The 15,626-nt window shown below is 37.3% G+C and overlaps 2 protein-coding genes across 6 annotated transcripts; both read left to right on the top strand.

Moving 5' to 3' along the window:
- The first annotated feature begins 592 nt into the window (after positions 1–592).
- Positions 593–9,121, top strand: LOC148640187 (myelin-associated glycoprotein-like). 4 transcript variants are annotated; one of them, XM_088621095.1, is made up of 8 exons: positions 593–768; positions 1,701–2,078; positions 2,840–3,127; positions 5,884–6,150; positions 6,586–6,849; positions 7,403–7,517; positions 8,065–8,209; positions 8,723–9,121. In XM_088621095.1, exons 1-8 carry the CDS (start codon positions 735–737, stop codon positions 8,771–8,773), a joined length of 1,542 nt encoding a protein of 513 aa, XP_088477221.1. In that variant the 5' UTR covers positions 593–734; the 3' UTR covers positions 8,774–9,121. The 4 variants fall into 4 exon arrangements, with proteins under 4 accessions (XP_088477221.1, XP_088477222.1, XP_088477223.1 ...); XM_088621096.1 differs by having other exon boundaries at positions 7,412–7,517; XM_088621097.1 differs by having other exon boundaries at positions 2,840–3,004.
- A 1,157-nt stretch (positions 9,122–10,278) lies between these two features.
- On the top strand, positions 10,279–15,110 carry LOC148640188 (free fatty acid receptor 3-like). Of its 2 annotated transcripts, none has more exons than XM_088621102.1 (2): positions 10,279–10,636; positions 13,296–15,110. In XM_088621102.1, the coding sequence occupies exon 2, from the start codon at positions 13,341–13,343 to the stop codon at positions 14,205–14,207; it is 867 nt and encodes a 288-aa protein (XP_088477228.1). In that variant the 5' UTR covers positions 10,279–10,636; positions 13,296–13,340; the 3' UTR covers positions 14,208–15,110. The 2 variants fall into 2 exon arrangements, with proteins under 2 accessions (XP_088477228.1, XP_088477229.1); XM_088621103.1 differs by lacking the exon at positions 10,279–10,636 and adding an exon at positions 11,088–11,780.
- Positions 15,111–15,626: the final 516 nt, after the last annotated feature.

Raw genomic sequence — 15,626 nt, forward strand, 5'->3', positions numbered from 1 at the left:
TTTGTTTTCTTTTTGTACCCTTTTTGCTTTCCCTTAAATAAATTTGAAACACTCCAAATAAAGTAAACTGAGGAATACTTTTTTATGTTGACGTTTAGGCTTTATACACATTTTATTTTCAGGCCTTTCAGGATCGTAAGTGAAATACTGTTCACAAAATAAAACATAGCCTCATTAAATCTAAACTACAAAAGAAAGACTTTTAGGTGTCTTGACATCATTTGTGGTCATTACATTATTTAGAGGCTTTTCCTCATCTGCGTAAGCTTAAAGAGCTCCACAACATACTGTAGGCACAAAAGAGAGCTGTCCACTTACTGCACATTATATGATAATAAACCAATCTTATGAAATCCAGAACACTTTCAATTTCAAATGTTTCTGTAAAGCACCAAACTGCAGAAGTAAAATGATCTATGTAACTACAGAAACAAAAGCTTTACTTAGTAAGGTAAATAGAAACTACAAAATAAATATTCACAGAAACTGTTGTTAAGACCAAAGCAGTATCTGTATTCTGTATTTCCGGAAACAAAACACGACATTTCCTCTGATGTCACCCAGACCACAAATGCCATTTTTAAACCTGAAGTTAAAAATTAATATAAAGAGTGTACACGAAGAGTGTTGCCATTCTCCTCTGTCTTCACATCAGTGTGTTTAAAAAGAATGCCTTGTATTGGGGATCTCTAATTTTTTATATTATTTTGGAAGTTAACCACAAGAAGGTTTCAATGAGTCCTTTCCTTATTTATTTATTCTTGCAAGGTAAGAATATTTGACATATTCCTCAATAATTAACTATTTTTGTGCATGTGTGAATTATTACAAATGTTCTTTTCTCTGGAATTTATAAAGGGAAAAATTACCTTAATTTTACTAAATCAACTGTTCCTGTAGTAACTATATTTTATGTAACTGTTCAGGAAACAACATTTTTAAAATGGTCAGAAATTGTAATAGCTACTGTATGTAAACATGACTTTTTCTTGGCTCTTGAAATGTAAAAATATCAAGTATTTGTTAAGTAATTTAATTTTTCCTTTATTTCTTAATGGTACGGAAGCGCATTGCTGCCACCAAGGAAAAAAAAATCCTTGTCCTTATCTCATAATTACGACAAAGATATCTTGTAATTACGAGAAAATTATCTCCTAATTACGAGATAGTAATTCTTGCGAAGTTTATGTGATCACAGGATAGCACAATTGTTATATAATACCTATATCGCTATATGCAGACTTATTGCATTGTTCATAATGGAATCATCAGTGCTCTGATCTCTAAATCCCACAAAACTGGTCCTCATGCTTATAATGATTCTGTTCATATTTGCTAAAAATTACCAGATTTCATTATGGCTAAACCCATTTGAAAAGGCTGTAGATAACAGTTAACTTACTTAAATCAATGTTTTTTTACAGCATTTATGTTTATTTTCTTATACTACCCAAAAAGAAAAAAAAATGTACAAATATGGCAAATGATAAATATATCAGAAATATACACGAGTGTAGGTATTACGGAAAATTGAGCTTCGTAAATCTAAAGGACAATATTTACAAAGAAAAATATACAATTCTTTAACAACTGTATAGTCAAAGCTGTTTCAATGGGAGTTCTCAAGATACAGCTAGCTATATTTTTCATATAATACGTTAGTTTTCTTACAGACATTTGTTCCAATTTTACTCTTTCAGGTTTTGCTGACCTTTGTGATGGATGGACAGTGACATTGCCAAAGCACATGACTGGCCTGAGAGGGTCCTGTATGGTCATCCCATGTAGTTTTGATTACTCTTCTGATCCTCCTAAAAACTTTATAGTGGTCTGGTATCAATATGCGGGTCATGGTTACCCTCTTGTGTTTGATGAAAGGAATCCAAACAATGTGATTGACAAGTTCAGGCAGCGAACGAGGTTGGTAGGAAATGTGGACGCTAGGAACTGCAGCCTGAAAATTACTGACCTCAACATGAGTCACCATAAGGAGAAAATTTATCCCTGGGTGGATCCTGATTATATTTCTTGGCGGGTTTATGCATTTTACGACACAAACGTCGAGCTTCGAATCCAAAGTAAGGGAAATTAATTGTTTGTATCCTTTTTTTCTCTTTGTCAGGTAGTCTTCCAAAGTGCTACTGGGAATGAAAGAGAAAATAATTGTCTCAGAATCAAGAACAAAATGTACACACAAGATTAAGGTTTATAGATTGTTCTTGAATATTTTCACCACTGCAAACATTTCTCCATCAGAATGATTAACCTTATTATTATTATTATTATTATTATTATTATTGTTGTTGTTGTTGTTGTTGTTGTTGTTGTTGTTGCTAAAAATATAGTCAAGAGGTCTTTAGATCCAAACATTACTGGTTCAAAACTGGAGTACAACATTAGGGTTTTTCCTGTGGTTATTTGTAAGAGGATAATTATTGTTACAGGCATCAACCAATATAACCCCATTTAACTATGTAACAGAGGCCCAAGGAAATTACCAAGTGTCAATATTGATGGTTGCACCACTTCTGTAGTTGATTCTAACTCTGTTAACCCTTTATGATGCTTGTAGATTATAATGCACCAAATGGGGAACTAACTCAATAGTGTGCTTGGCTTAATAGCATGTTCACAAGCCCCTCTTCCCTTTGTGGTGGTAGCATTGCAATGGTAAGCCATGCTGACCAATACTTCCATAATTCCAAATGAGGGATACAAAACAATGGAGGTATAAAATCCCCAAAACACATTCAGTTTGCATAAAATGAAAACAAATGGTATAGAAGCTGTTTGACTTTAAATCGTGTGTTTGTGTCATCTTGTACTCTTGTGCTTCAAGACGATCCCCCAGAGCCGGAAATCACTCTTGAAGGCCCTAGCAAGGAAGGAGAGCTCATGAGTGTTCGCTGCAGCACGTACCACAGCTGTCCCGACACTCCGCCGTCTTTCAGCTTCACCGGGCCTGAGGGACAGGTGAAAATCAGCCACACCCCTGCTTATGAAGGTGTGTGGAGGTCAACCGCTGTCCTGACATGGACGGCGAAAAGGACAGATGAGAAAGTCCTCTGTAATGTCACACACCCTGGGCCCAGATCAGCAAGCATTCAGCTTTCATTGAACATAGAATGTGAGTAATAAAGCTGGAAAATTGTATTTCTTTTCTAAAAAAACGAATCGTTCCATATATCGTCCCAAACTGATATAAAATCCCCTCACTGTAGAATCTTTTATGACTGGTCTCCTACACTGACTTTTACCATTTCTGGTCATTCATCGAGCTTTAGGTTTAAAAATACTTTTAGGAACATACTGTAAGAAATGAAAGAGGAAATACTGCTTTACTTCTGCTTTGGATGTTTAAGGTTTTTTATCTTCTTAACATGCTATCCTGTTTTCCCTTTCCATCCTTCTGCTTCAGTGATATCTAATTTTACAAGATCAAGCACAGTACATTGTCTGATTTACCTAATGCTGTGAACCTTCCTGAAGGTCAACACCACCTCAAGGAAAGAATAAATTACTGGAACATGATGCAACATAAAAATAGAATGTACTGTAATCAATGAAGTTGCTATGTATCCCTTGCATGCAGAAAGAGATGGGGATACTTAACTGAAAAACTGTATGTTTAACAAGCTTATATAACTTATTACAATTAGAATTTTACTCTGGCATATTTCAAGAAATGGTAGAATGAGATCCTTGGATCAGTTAGCCACTAGAAACAGGCTTGAGAGGCCGAATAGCCACTTCTCCTTGTAAGCTTAAGTTATTTGATAATCACTATGATTAACGTGCCACTAAAGAATCTGTCCATTAATTAAGATATAATTTAAATCCATCCCCATCTTTCAGAGTTGTCTGTTTCATTCATCAGCTTTATTTGAGTATCCTCCACAAACCTGTCTCCATTAACCTATTGAGATCTCAAATCTCAGTCATCTGATGACTACTCTAGTGGTCTATGTAACGAACAGTTCTTTCCGGACCCTATGCGGACGACACAGTCCGACGGAGTGGGGAAACACTAGGGAAACGTCATGCAGGAAAACGGGGCTGAAGACAAGGGGGCGTGTCCAAGGTGCGCTGGTGCACGGGGGAGGTGTGGCCGAGGCGAACAATCCGAGAGTAATCCTTAGGGAAAATCCAAAACGCAAGGGTAAGTCCAAAACCAGGAGATCCATCAGAGGAAGGAATTAAAAACCACGAAGGCCGGGTCAGAACCGGCGGACAGGGGACAAGGAACAGGAACAGGAACAGGAACAGGAACAGGGGTTAAAACCTTAACGGGACCAGGCGCTTCCAGGTCCCGGACTCGCACGATATGGAAATCAGATGCAGAGCCCGATGGGCGTCAGCGCCTGGCTTTTAAGGGGGAACGGGAATAGGGATCAGGTGCAAACAATGGGAGGGAACGAGGAAGAGCTGGAGCTCCCTTAAGAGGAGGGGTTAGCGATCGTGACAGTCTATCTACAAGATGTTAGGGCCAGAAAGTTGAAGTCCGAAGGCTTCAAAAAGAAAGTTCTCTGCAGAAAAAAGCCTGTATATGGAGTTTACACTTTGTGCAGCTTGGCCTTCACTCTATGTACTTACAGTATGTTTTACAGAAGTTGTAGTTTGACAACATCATACATTACATTTAACATGGTTGTCCTTTGTGTTAGAATCATCACTGTTGAACATTTTGTGAAAATACATTTAAAATTACTGTGAAATGCTTGCTTTTGATACCAGTGTCATCAAATGTGTTATAAATACCTGCAATTAAGTTTGACTTGTTACCCCTTTCCTGTATTGTAGATGCTCCAAAAATGTCTTTGTTTCTTAGAAATAGAACTTAACCTGGAAGCACAATTTCTGTCTTGCAACAGTGATACTATATTACTTTTCTATTAGATATTCACTCACTTTAAATAATCAATTTTTAAAACTCAGCTTCTTGGCAACAATCCTTATACAGTACCTCCTCAGGAGAGAATGGGATACATTGGAAAGCATTTCCATCATGTCCACCTGAAGAGCCATTGGTTATGGTAATGTCAACAGTAGAACACTGTGTCTCTTGCAAGCTCAATGCAAGCTGACAGACACCCAGCAAATCATAGGAGCCCATGTTGCCCAAATACAGATAGCTAAGAGACCCAGGCTGATCAATCCAGACTTTACAGCAGCAGTGCTGTCAATCGTACACAGATCCAAGTCCAAAATGTACTTCAAAAATAATTACAAATAGCAATAAGGGAACATCTAATTTACGTACCACAGCTAAAGGGGTAATTAGAATCAAGTGGCTATCAAGTAAACAAGGACTGAATTTGCCCTGTCCTAGGTAATGAGCAGATGCTTTGGTCTTGACCATACAGATTAGTGGAAACACATGAGAACATGAGAAAGTTTACAAACAAGAGGCCCATCTAGTTCATTTGGTAGTTAGAAGTTAATTGATCCAAGGATGTCATCAAGCCAATTCCTACAGAATTCAAGGTACTCGCTTTAATAAACCTCCATAATCCCACAATCCTTTGGGTAAAGAAGTACGTTATCTTCTCAGTTTTGTGACTTATGTCACGATCATAAGATCTAGATGCCAGGATCTTCACATGAGCAACCAGGAAATGACAAAGAACCCCTAGCGAAACATTTAAATCTTTGTAGATCGCACTAGCATGTTGCTACATTGTGTAATGCCCTTCCCAAAACAATTAGAGTCTGAATCCTCAGAAGATATAAACTCCCATCTTAATGCATTCATGTTGAAAGCAGCACCTCCTGGATCTCAAGATCACGTTCAATTTTACCCTTTTCATTTTTTAGAATTTGACTTTATCTTGTTCTTTTGTGCAGTTCCAGTAATGCTGTTTTTATCATTATTTTTCAATCTAGATGCTCCGGCTCAAGTACAGTGGACTCAAATCCCCGAAGCAGTGAGAGAGGGGGGTGCGGTTGTTCTGTTTTGTCACAGTCAGGGATTTCCACCCGCCTCAAACTTCTACTGGTACAGAAAGCATGGTCAAAGAGCAAGTCTTTTAAAAGGGAATTCCAATGAACTGAGAATAACCAACGTGTCCAGAGAAGGAGGCTCATATTACTGCAAGGCAAAGAATGAAGTTGGGGAAACAAACTCAAATGTCAACCCTCTGAATGTTCAGTGTAAGTGCTGTTTTTTGAAACAGTATACACTTAAGAATGAAGCTTTTTGCTTCACAACATTACCTTGTTTAAATTAAGGCTCAGATATGTAGTCCTGAAAATTAATAGAAAATGTTTTCTGCAAGTTCCTGGGGCAGAAACTCCGGTTTCAAGCCTTGTTGTAATAATTCATAATTCAGCATGAATACATTAGCCCTTTGAAATCAGACTAGTGAAACTGGTCTCCAGAAGCTCACTTAACAGCCATATGTGATTTGATTTGATTCTTTTCACAAACAGAGCAACAGAGTAAACAGTATACTGTATCTGATCACTGAACTAAGATCAACAGCAGTAACTTCAGGAATAGCTATTTTGACCAGGTAACATTCAGTCCAGAAAGCAAAACAAAAATGTATTCCCAATGCAGTTACGGTTCTTCTGTCTGAATTGCAGATACACCAGAAATCCTTCCTGGATCCCACTGTTTATTTAATGAAGGGACGTTAAGGTGTGTTTGCCTGGTGGACTCTAACCCTCCAGCTTCTATCACATGGTATTTCAACACATCCTCCAATACTGCCCCCTTTAACAAATCTAGAACAGAAAATGGGAATTTGGTGACTGAAGTACTGACTGGGAAACTGAAATCTGTGGTTAATATCACCTGCTCCCCCAGCAACATCCTTGGGAAGAAATCTTTCCAGCTGACACTGACTGGTAGGTTGTAAATGATCACACTGCAACAGTAAAATGAAACAACTCACCCAATATTTCAAACAAACAAACAAATAATAATAGAACTAATAAAATGCAAAAACTCTTGAGAAAAATGGTCAAATATCCCACTGCTCAGTAGGATTAATCTAAAATTAAATGTGATTGTCATCAGTATAATCAACCATTGAATCGTAAGAGACTTTACTTAGCTACTAAATATAACACATTTATTTATTACAGGAAGAAATAACAAACTGCTGTATTTGCTTTGGTAAGCTATGCACATGATTAATTGATTAATGATTAATGACTTACATGATTAATGTCTTAATATGCACATGATTTCTAATGTGACAAACAAAGGGGGTGTTAGGTTTCAGAATCATAATTATAATTACAAAAATACATATTATTTTGCCATATTGATTAACTGACACATTCCTGTAAAGTTTTTATGATTGTACAGTACGTCAAACCTTTAAAATTGTTTTCAAACCCCCTATTACCAGTCTTTCCACTAGAGGGAACTAATTGTCTTTATGAAACTCTCCAGGCTTTTCAGTTTCAGGTGACTCAACATGGAAGATTGTCTTAGGAGCTTTAGGACTGACAGTCGTCCTTCTCGTTTTTGCTATTGGGCTACGGAGATACAGGAAAACTCATTCCAAGTAAGCATAATAAAGTGAATGTGAGATTTATGTTTGATACTGTTTCATCTTTGTATTTACAGTAAGTTCAAATCTGTTTCACAAAAATTATTTTTGTGCACCTATTGCACCTCATCACCTTGTTAACCTATCACACCTGTCTCCTTCACTACTTAAACCCTCATATCCAACATTACCACACTCATTATTGGAGCCGCTCTCTCTTGTGAGCTCGTTGCCTGTCGACAAACTCCTTCCGCGCATTTCTCCCAAACAACTCTTCCTGATTTTCAGCCATGTTCTTTGCCCTTTGGATTTCACTGAACTTTTCGGATCTGTCTGTCTTCCAGAAAACCATCACACGCCGCATAGGGTCCTGCTTATTCTACGACGTTCAGCCTTATCATGGCCAAGCTGAATCGATTGTATTTTGTAATGGGATTGACTTCAGAGGAATGGCGAAACTAGGCCATTGGCTTCTGAACCAGTGGATTTTCTTATACAGCTTTAGGGTGGCTGTTTCAATTACGTGCCGTGGTGAACATGCATCAATTTTGTCTTCATCCAGAAAAACACCTCCTCAGCCCATGCCTCCATCCATCCCTGTAGCCAGGAACACACGAGAAAATACCTGTCCTGACGGGAACGACATTTATGCAAACACCGATTGGGAAGATCTGCAAGAAGCTGTCTACAAAAATGACTGGGGGCAGGTAAGTCACAGAAAAAATACTGGTAATACTGGTAGACACCTTTGTCTTTAACTGTCTTGTAAGGCCAACACCTTTTATTTTTCTAATACTGTATTGTATATTAGAAAGTATACTATAAACTATACCTAATAGCATTAAAGAGAATGCTTTCTGGAATAATCTTTAGGAATCAGCTATTCTTCAATAGACTTAAACCAAAAGTAACTTAATTAATAAAGGAATCATACAGAGATTCAGAGATCTGGGCTTGCATTGCTATTCTACACTTACTGAATGATATGTTTGAATTGCTTTATTATACACCTTTGGACACTAGTTTCTTTATTGCCAGAACATTATGCAGTGTGAAATCTATTTGCAGGCTCTTGCTCATTTTACAAAACAATGTGTTTGCACAAAACAGGACTTTGTTAAGAGTTTGAAGTAAACATCTCAGCATGTACATACACCTTTAAAATTTTTCATTGTTGCATTTTTCTTAAAATGAACTTTTCTGGCTTCCCTGTTTTTCAGACTTCAAGCATTGAAGACTACGGTAATGACAATATCTATGGTAACTGCTGAACTCTATTGTACAACTGGTGAGATCATTTATTCCTTTTGCATGGAATGTATGGTCCAGAAGAATGCAGGACAAATCTAACAGCACAGCACTCAAAGCATAAAACCTTGGCATTTTATTAGTTGATAACTGTCATTCAACCAGTAATTAATTACAATCAAATACGCTGATATGCATGTTATGTTATACTGTATATTAAACTCTGTTCACCTTACAGTATGTGTTACTATGCTATTTTGTATGTTTGTGTGTTTTGTTATTGGATTGCTTTGTTTGCTGGCATATCTTACAGAATATTAATATGTAACTGTTTAATGACCTTTTGAATAAAATATTTTCTGGATATTTCTTTATATGAGCACATAAGCCATTATTTACAGTATTTTCATATGAATTAAATTCATACAAAGGAATTTCTAATAACTTCTAATGAAAGCTTATTGATAGGCTATGGTGCCCTTTATCACAGACAACATTTCCAAAAGGATTCACATTGTTCAATTCAATTTCAATTCAAGCTTTAATGTCCCTTTGGGGAAATTTGTTTGAGTCTCAAGTAAATAAGATTGGTTTGCAAACAAGTAAGGTATAAACTGATTAGGATTAGACCTGATACACAATGGACAGATACAATAAGCAAATACCCATGACTAATATCATTCTTGGAAACGGTGAAGTCTTCAGTAGTAATATGATGAACAGGATGTCTTTCTAAAAACAAAGTATTTGCATATACGATCATGCTGCATCTTTTGTTTCAAACAAGTATGGCTTGTTGAGCTCTTAATTGCAGAAGTATTTTTTTTTGCAAGCTTGAAATTCAATGCACAACTAAAATCTAAGACAGAATCATGCTGTTCAGATTCCAGATATATAGTAAATCACTGGAAAGTACTTAACACGTATCTCCTAAGATTCCCAGGAGTCTCCCCGGTCCTCTCACTCTGCAACACTGTTTCTTTCTCCTTGGCCTAGTGCATCATTCAAAGGCTGACAGATACTCCCTGGTACAGAACCCAAGTCACAGTGTGAAAATTAGTCCGTGATTTCACTCTGTAAAGAGCAGAAGCTACATGTAAAGTGCATTTCAATCTGAGAACAGGAAGCACTTCTTTGCCCAGTGGGTTGTGGGAGCAAGCTATCCTGTCTTGTTGTTGAAACCAATACCCTGGCTTCCTTCAAGAAGCGACTGAATGAGATCCGAGGGTGGTCAAATCTAGCAAATGACCTCTTCTCATTGGTATTCTATTCTTTCTTCTCATGATGATGATAAAGATATTTCAGAATAATGTAAATGCTTATTGCACTGTTACATTCTTAATCGGAGTATAACGTTTTGAATCACTTCAAAACTCTTCAATTTAAAAGAATATTCTTTTTTAAAAGAATAATTTGGATATATCGTGCTTTACTGTATATCCCCAAAAATGTTAATGTTTCCCATTTGCTGGGTTTTTAACATCTCTCAGTAGGCAAATATATGCCTTGTGCTAGGGAGTAAGCAAACATAGATTTTGCAGATTACCTGGATTTGCCATGTGTAATTAAATCTTTACTTCCTTGCAGCAACAACTTTTTTTTTTAGTTCAAAGGGGACAAAACCATAATATTGGAAACAAATAGTGCATGGGTACTATTCCTAAGCTCTATGCTTTCTAAACACATCTAAGAGAACGTAAATAGATTGGGGTGAATTCTGGGGCTTTTCTTCCACATTACTTGTTTATAAGCTAAATTCTATACTACTAAATTCTTCCGTAGTTTCCTGTTTACTTTTATGATAGTTGTTTAGTTTTTAGGAATGAGGAAACCCACTGCCTAAATCCAACATCGAAGAGGCTTACAACACAGTGAGCTCCTCAGAGGTGAGTAAAGGTTTTTATTCAAAGTGTTTTTACTGAAACTCCAGTTTATATAAGTTTATATCTTAAATAGCATAGTTTATGTTTTTACTTGGAGTTTACCTGACTTATTGGAATAAGCAGCACAAATCTGATGATGGTCTTTTAAAAAATGGGATTCAAATCCGGGACACATTGATATGATCAGCTGTACGTGTAATAATATCTATCACTGTGCCGACGTGTCATCACTAGAAAGAAAAGGAAAAAGGAAATTTAAAGCCATGATTGAAGGATGTGGCATTATACTTTATACCTTCTCCAAAGCAGTAGAAAACATACAGTATTTAATAAGAGACATATACTGTATTTCTTTAGTAGTTTCTCACATGGTAAATGGGCAAACAAAAAGTAATAATAAATGTTGAAAATAATAAGAGTCATCACACAGATGTTAGAGAACTGGTGTATTGCCATAAATGTATAAGGCTTCTGGTAACCTTGAGACACAGAATCACATAAGCACTAATGAAATATATTAATGATGCTATAAAAAGTGTTGCATCTTTGCACTGGCTCATGGTGAAATTTACATTGCTCTAAACTATCTTCTATTTACTTAGAAACGTTTTTACGGCTTTAAATTCATACCTAAAAGAAGAATTACCTTTTTCTTTTCTTCCTTCTGGGATAAATAATTACAGATTGCGGAAGTTTAAAATCTACTATGTACTTCTGCAGTGACACATTCTAATTAATAGAAATTTGTACTCCACATCTTATAAAATATATGAAAATTGGCTAATTATAGATTTGACATTACTCCATAAGGTTAATCTGAATTTTACACTTCTTGCTGTTCTTTGCAGTTTTAATTAAGCTGTGATGTATGCCTTCCAATCAGACAGCTAGAATATTATGTGGGTCAGTTTTTGCTTCGCAGCTTCAGTGCCATACTAATACTTTTTTCTTTACACAGCAAGTATGCAAAGATTGTGTGTTTATGAAAGTAGGTCTGCACAAAAAATAAAGCAGCTTCTGAATATGAAGTCTTTATTGTTGTTGTTGAATAAAAGCAAACGTTGTGCTTGTCACTACATCATTGAATATTCAGCATAGGATTGCTCATCACAGCGTTTCGGTTCTAGTTTTCACTCCTCTCAGTGTTGTAAGTATAAAGTTTGATTATTCTACTATGCATGGGTTTATAATATGCAGTAAAGCTTGGTGTTGCCTACTGATGGCAGTGTCGAAAGACAGGTTGGAAAATTATTTACAGAGGTGCATGTGAGTCACAGGAGAGAGATCTCTGGAAAGACTGAGAGAGAGATGCAAGGCATCTGCAGGACAGGTAAGAGAACAAAGAGACAGAATAAAGACGTCTCCTCTGTTTTATAGGATGAGGAATAGGAAGGAGTGAACCTTGTATGGGGGAAAGGGGGTGGGGAGTCATGAGACAGTCCATTATCATTAGGTCATCCAAGTACACCAGAGAGTGGGTGGGGGGCTTTGACTCCGGGGCCTTCTGTTTAAGCATCTTGGGGGAGCTTCAGAGGCCAAAGAGCATCGCTATGAGTCACCACAGCCCATGAGACCTTACGATTTGGGTTAAGATTCCGTAGTCAGCTCTACCTGCCAGAGGCCACCTCCGAGATCCAGCAGGGAAAACAAGGAGGAATAGGTGGTAGCACGGAGCTAGGTAATCCAGAGATATGGGATAGAAATCCTCCATGCTGACAGCACTGAATTTCTGTGGTGAGATAGTGGTAAAAGCTCTACTTTCCTTTGCCTAAAGTCAATCACAAGATCTTTCGTTTTGCTGACAGTTGTTGTAGGTTGTTTAGGCTGCACAATTCAATTCATTCAGCTATTTCATTCCTGTATACTGACTCCTCATTGTTTGTAATGAATCCTACGAGAGTAGTGTCATCTGTACACTTGAACATTTTGTCTGAATCTGAATGTGTAATACAGTCATTTGTGTACAGAGTGTCAAGCAAAGGTGATAAGACACAGCCCTGAGTTTTCATGTTAAAGTTGAAAGGCTTAGAGATGGTATCCTCCTTATCAAAAAGTTTGAAATCATGTTAAAAGCAGCACTGTTTTCAATAAAGAGGATTTGGCCGTACGTGTTGGGTGCTTCTACATCTTGAAATATATCAAGAAGACCAGAAAGACTGCATCATCCACTGACTTGTTTTCTCTGTAGGCAAACTGGCATGGTTTGAAGTTCCTTAGACAGGAAATTAACTATACTGTAAGTCGCTTAAAACTATTGTAATAATAGACGTCAAGAGTACTGGTTTGTTGTTGTACTGTTACTGTTTTTTGATTGGTTGCAATGATGAAAAAAATAATGTAGAGAAAATGTGCTTCTAGTCACTTTGGAATGTGGTACCCTTAAACTGATATAGTAATATTGAGTAATATTTTGTCAGTGGCAATAAGGTGGAATTGTTCAAAGTGTACTGTTCAAAATGTACGATCTTGTTGGTTTTACAACAGGAGCATGTATAAGGGAGAAATTCATCTGTTTTAAAATGGAAATGTGAATTGAATGGACCATATATGTCATCTTGGTCAGCCCAAACTATATTGCTACAGATATAAACACAAAGAATATCCTCTTGCTTCTATTTTACCATATAATTTCACTTAATGCTTCTTTCTTGTTCTGCTGCAGGTGCCCAGTAACCTTCTATACTGAAGACTCGAAACGACCACAGAGATGGATTTGCTAGCGCTGGCTGTTTACATTGTAACCTTCCTTACAGGACTGCCATCAAATGTGCTGGCGCTGTATGCCTTCAGCTTGAAGGTGCGACTCAAACCCCTTCCTATCGACATCCTCTTGATCAACCTGACAGTCTCAGACCTCATCTTCCTGCTCTTTCTGCCCTTCAAAATGACCGAAGCCTTCTATGACCAGCAGTGGGTCCTGCCCAACTTCCTCTGTTCCCTGAGCGCGTTTATCTTCTTCTCAACCATCTACATAAGCACTCTCTTTCTGACAGCAGTGAGTGTTGACAGGTACCTTGGAGTGGCCTACCCCTTCACGTACAAGAAGAAACGTCACCCGCTGTATGTCATCATGGTCTGCATCTTCATCTGGATCTTCTCCTCTGCCCACTGCAGCATTGTCTACATAACAGAGCACTTCCGACCAGAGAACGCATCTGATAATTACTCATTGTGCTACGATGACTTCACAGAGGAACAGCTGGCCGTACTTCTCCCTGTTCGTATCGAGTTGTGCGTTGTCCTCTTCTTCATCCCCCTTATAATCTCAGCCTTCTGCTATTTGAATTTCATCCACATCCTCAACACCCTGGCCAACATCAACCATAAAAAGAAACAGAGAGCTATTGGCCTGGCCTTGGGAACTCTACTCGTGTTCATCCTCTGTTTTCTCCCCTACAACATCACTCATATAGTAGGTTACATCCATAGGAAAAGCCCCAAGTGGCGTAGGTTTGTGCTCCTTCTCAGCACATTCAATGCTTGCTTGGATCCCATCATCTTCTACTTCTCTTCTTCTGCTTTCCAAGAAACCTTCAAAAAGTTTTTTTTTATTCAACTGATAAGAAGGAAATAGAAGAAAAACTAAACTCTTGTAGTTTATAGTACGTTGGGCCTCCTTTAGAGAGACTTCAACACAAACCGGGTTATCTGTGACCTTATGTACTGTAACAGGCCCAATACTGAAAGAGACCTGATTTTTGGTCAAGTGAGTGGATATTGTTTTAAAGCCACCTTTTAATTGTATCACCTTATAAATTAAAAGATTGAGAGGGGATGTAGGAAAACTGTTGTATCAGTAGCACAATATCAAATCCAATTTGTCACTATTTCCTATGAGGTTGTTTTATCTTGCTTTAAGTGAGCATGGTTTTCCATGTTTTAGTAAACACTTTTTTGCACTAAAACATTTGTTGGCCTAGAGTGAATAGTACTATGAATTCCAGAATTGTCTTAACTCACAATGATTTTTTGGGGGGTTTGGATTGTGTAATGAAGACTTCTGTATTCTATTCTGTCTTAAATTAACTTAGTAAATAAGCACATTTGTATATAATCCCTATATATTTAAACAGTAATATTTTTTTAATTGGCAGTTGAAGGAAATAAATACAAAATTTATCTTTGACAAGAATGAATACAACTTCTAAATTACCATATGGTGACACTTCCAAACAAAATAAATATTTTGAAAATGTGTAGCACACACAGTGTATTCCAGTTGGCAATATAATACTTCACCACTTTTGAGGAAAACGACAATGACAGTCGTAAGAACAGTTACCAAATGAAAGGAGGGTTATCATGACTTATCTGGATTCAGAAGTTATTTAATTCACAGATCCCATCCAGTTTTTTGGTGAAGGAAGCCAGAAAGTCAGTTTCAACTGCAGGGTCGCGTTCACTGTCCAGGACTCCCACAGCCCTTCATATAAGAAAGTTCTGACTGTTCGCAGGATTAAAAAACACTTCAACTTGGTTCCACTTGTGTCCTCTTGTTCGTGTTTCAGTTGTTGATTCTGAGGAAGTCCACTGTGTTGATAGCTCCATGACGTTGGCCCCCCTACGGAGCTTTGTGTAGACTGCTGACGGTGGCTTTGAGGATTTGGGTATCAGTTTTCGATCAGGTTCTCAAGAAATTACCTCTGATCAGTGATAAACCATAAGAGCCATCAATGGGAAGTGAGGGGACAACTGCTGTTGTCAAATGGACAGATTTGTGTAAGCAACAAGTAAGAAAGATAACAAACAGTCTAAACTGCCAAAGTTTGGCAAAGGATATGAATTTGTGCTGATAAAATTTATAGTGGTAACTCAAATTTAATTTAATTGGATTTTGTTTTTTATTTAATACATCTGTTCGTTTCCTAGGGCGCATCACAAAAAAAATATTTTTGGTCAATTACAAATTAATTCAGAAAGAAATAATGACGTATTCTGTCATCCAAAGATATGCATTTGTGTTTGTGTATTCATGTTGATAACAGCGAAAAAT

Source organism: Lepisosteus platostomus, chromosome 26 (genome assembly GCF_059453375.1).
Source record: "Lepisosteus platostomus isolate fLepPlt1 chromosome 26, fLepPlt1.hap1, whole genome shotgun sequence".
Lineage (NCBI taxonomy): Eukaryota > Metazoa > Chordata > Actinopteri > Semionotiformes > Lepisosteidae > Lepisosteus > Lepisosteus platostomus.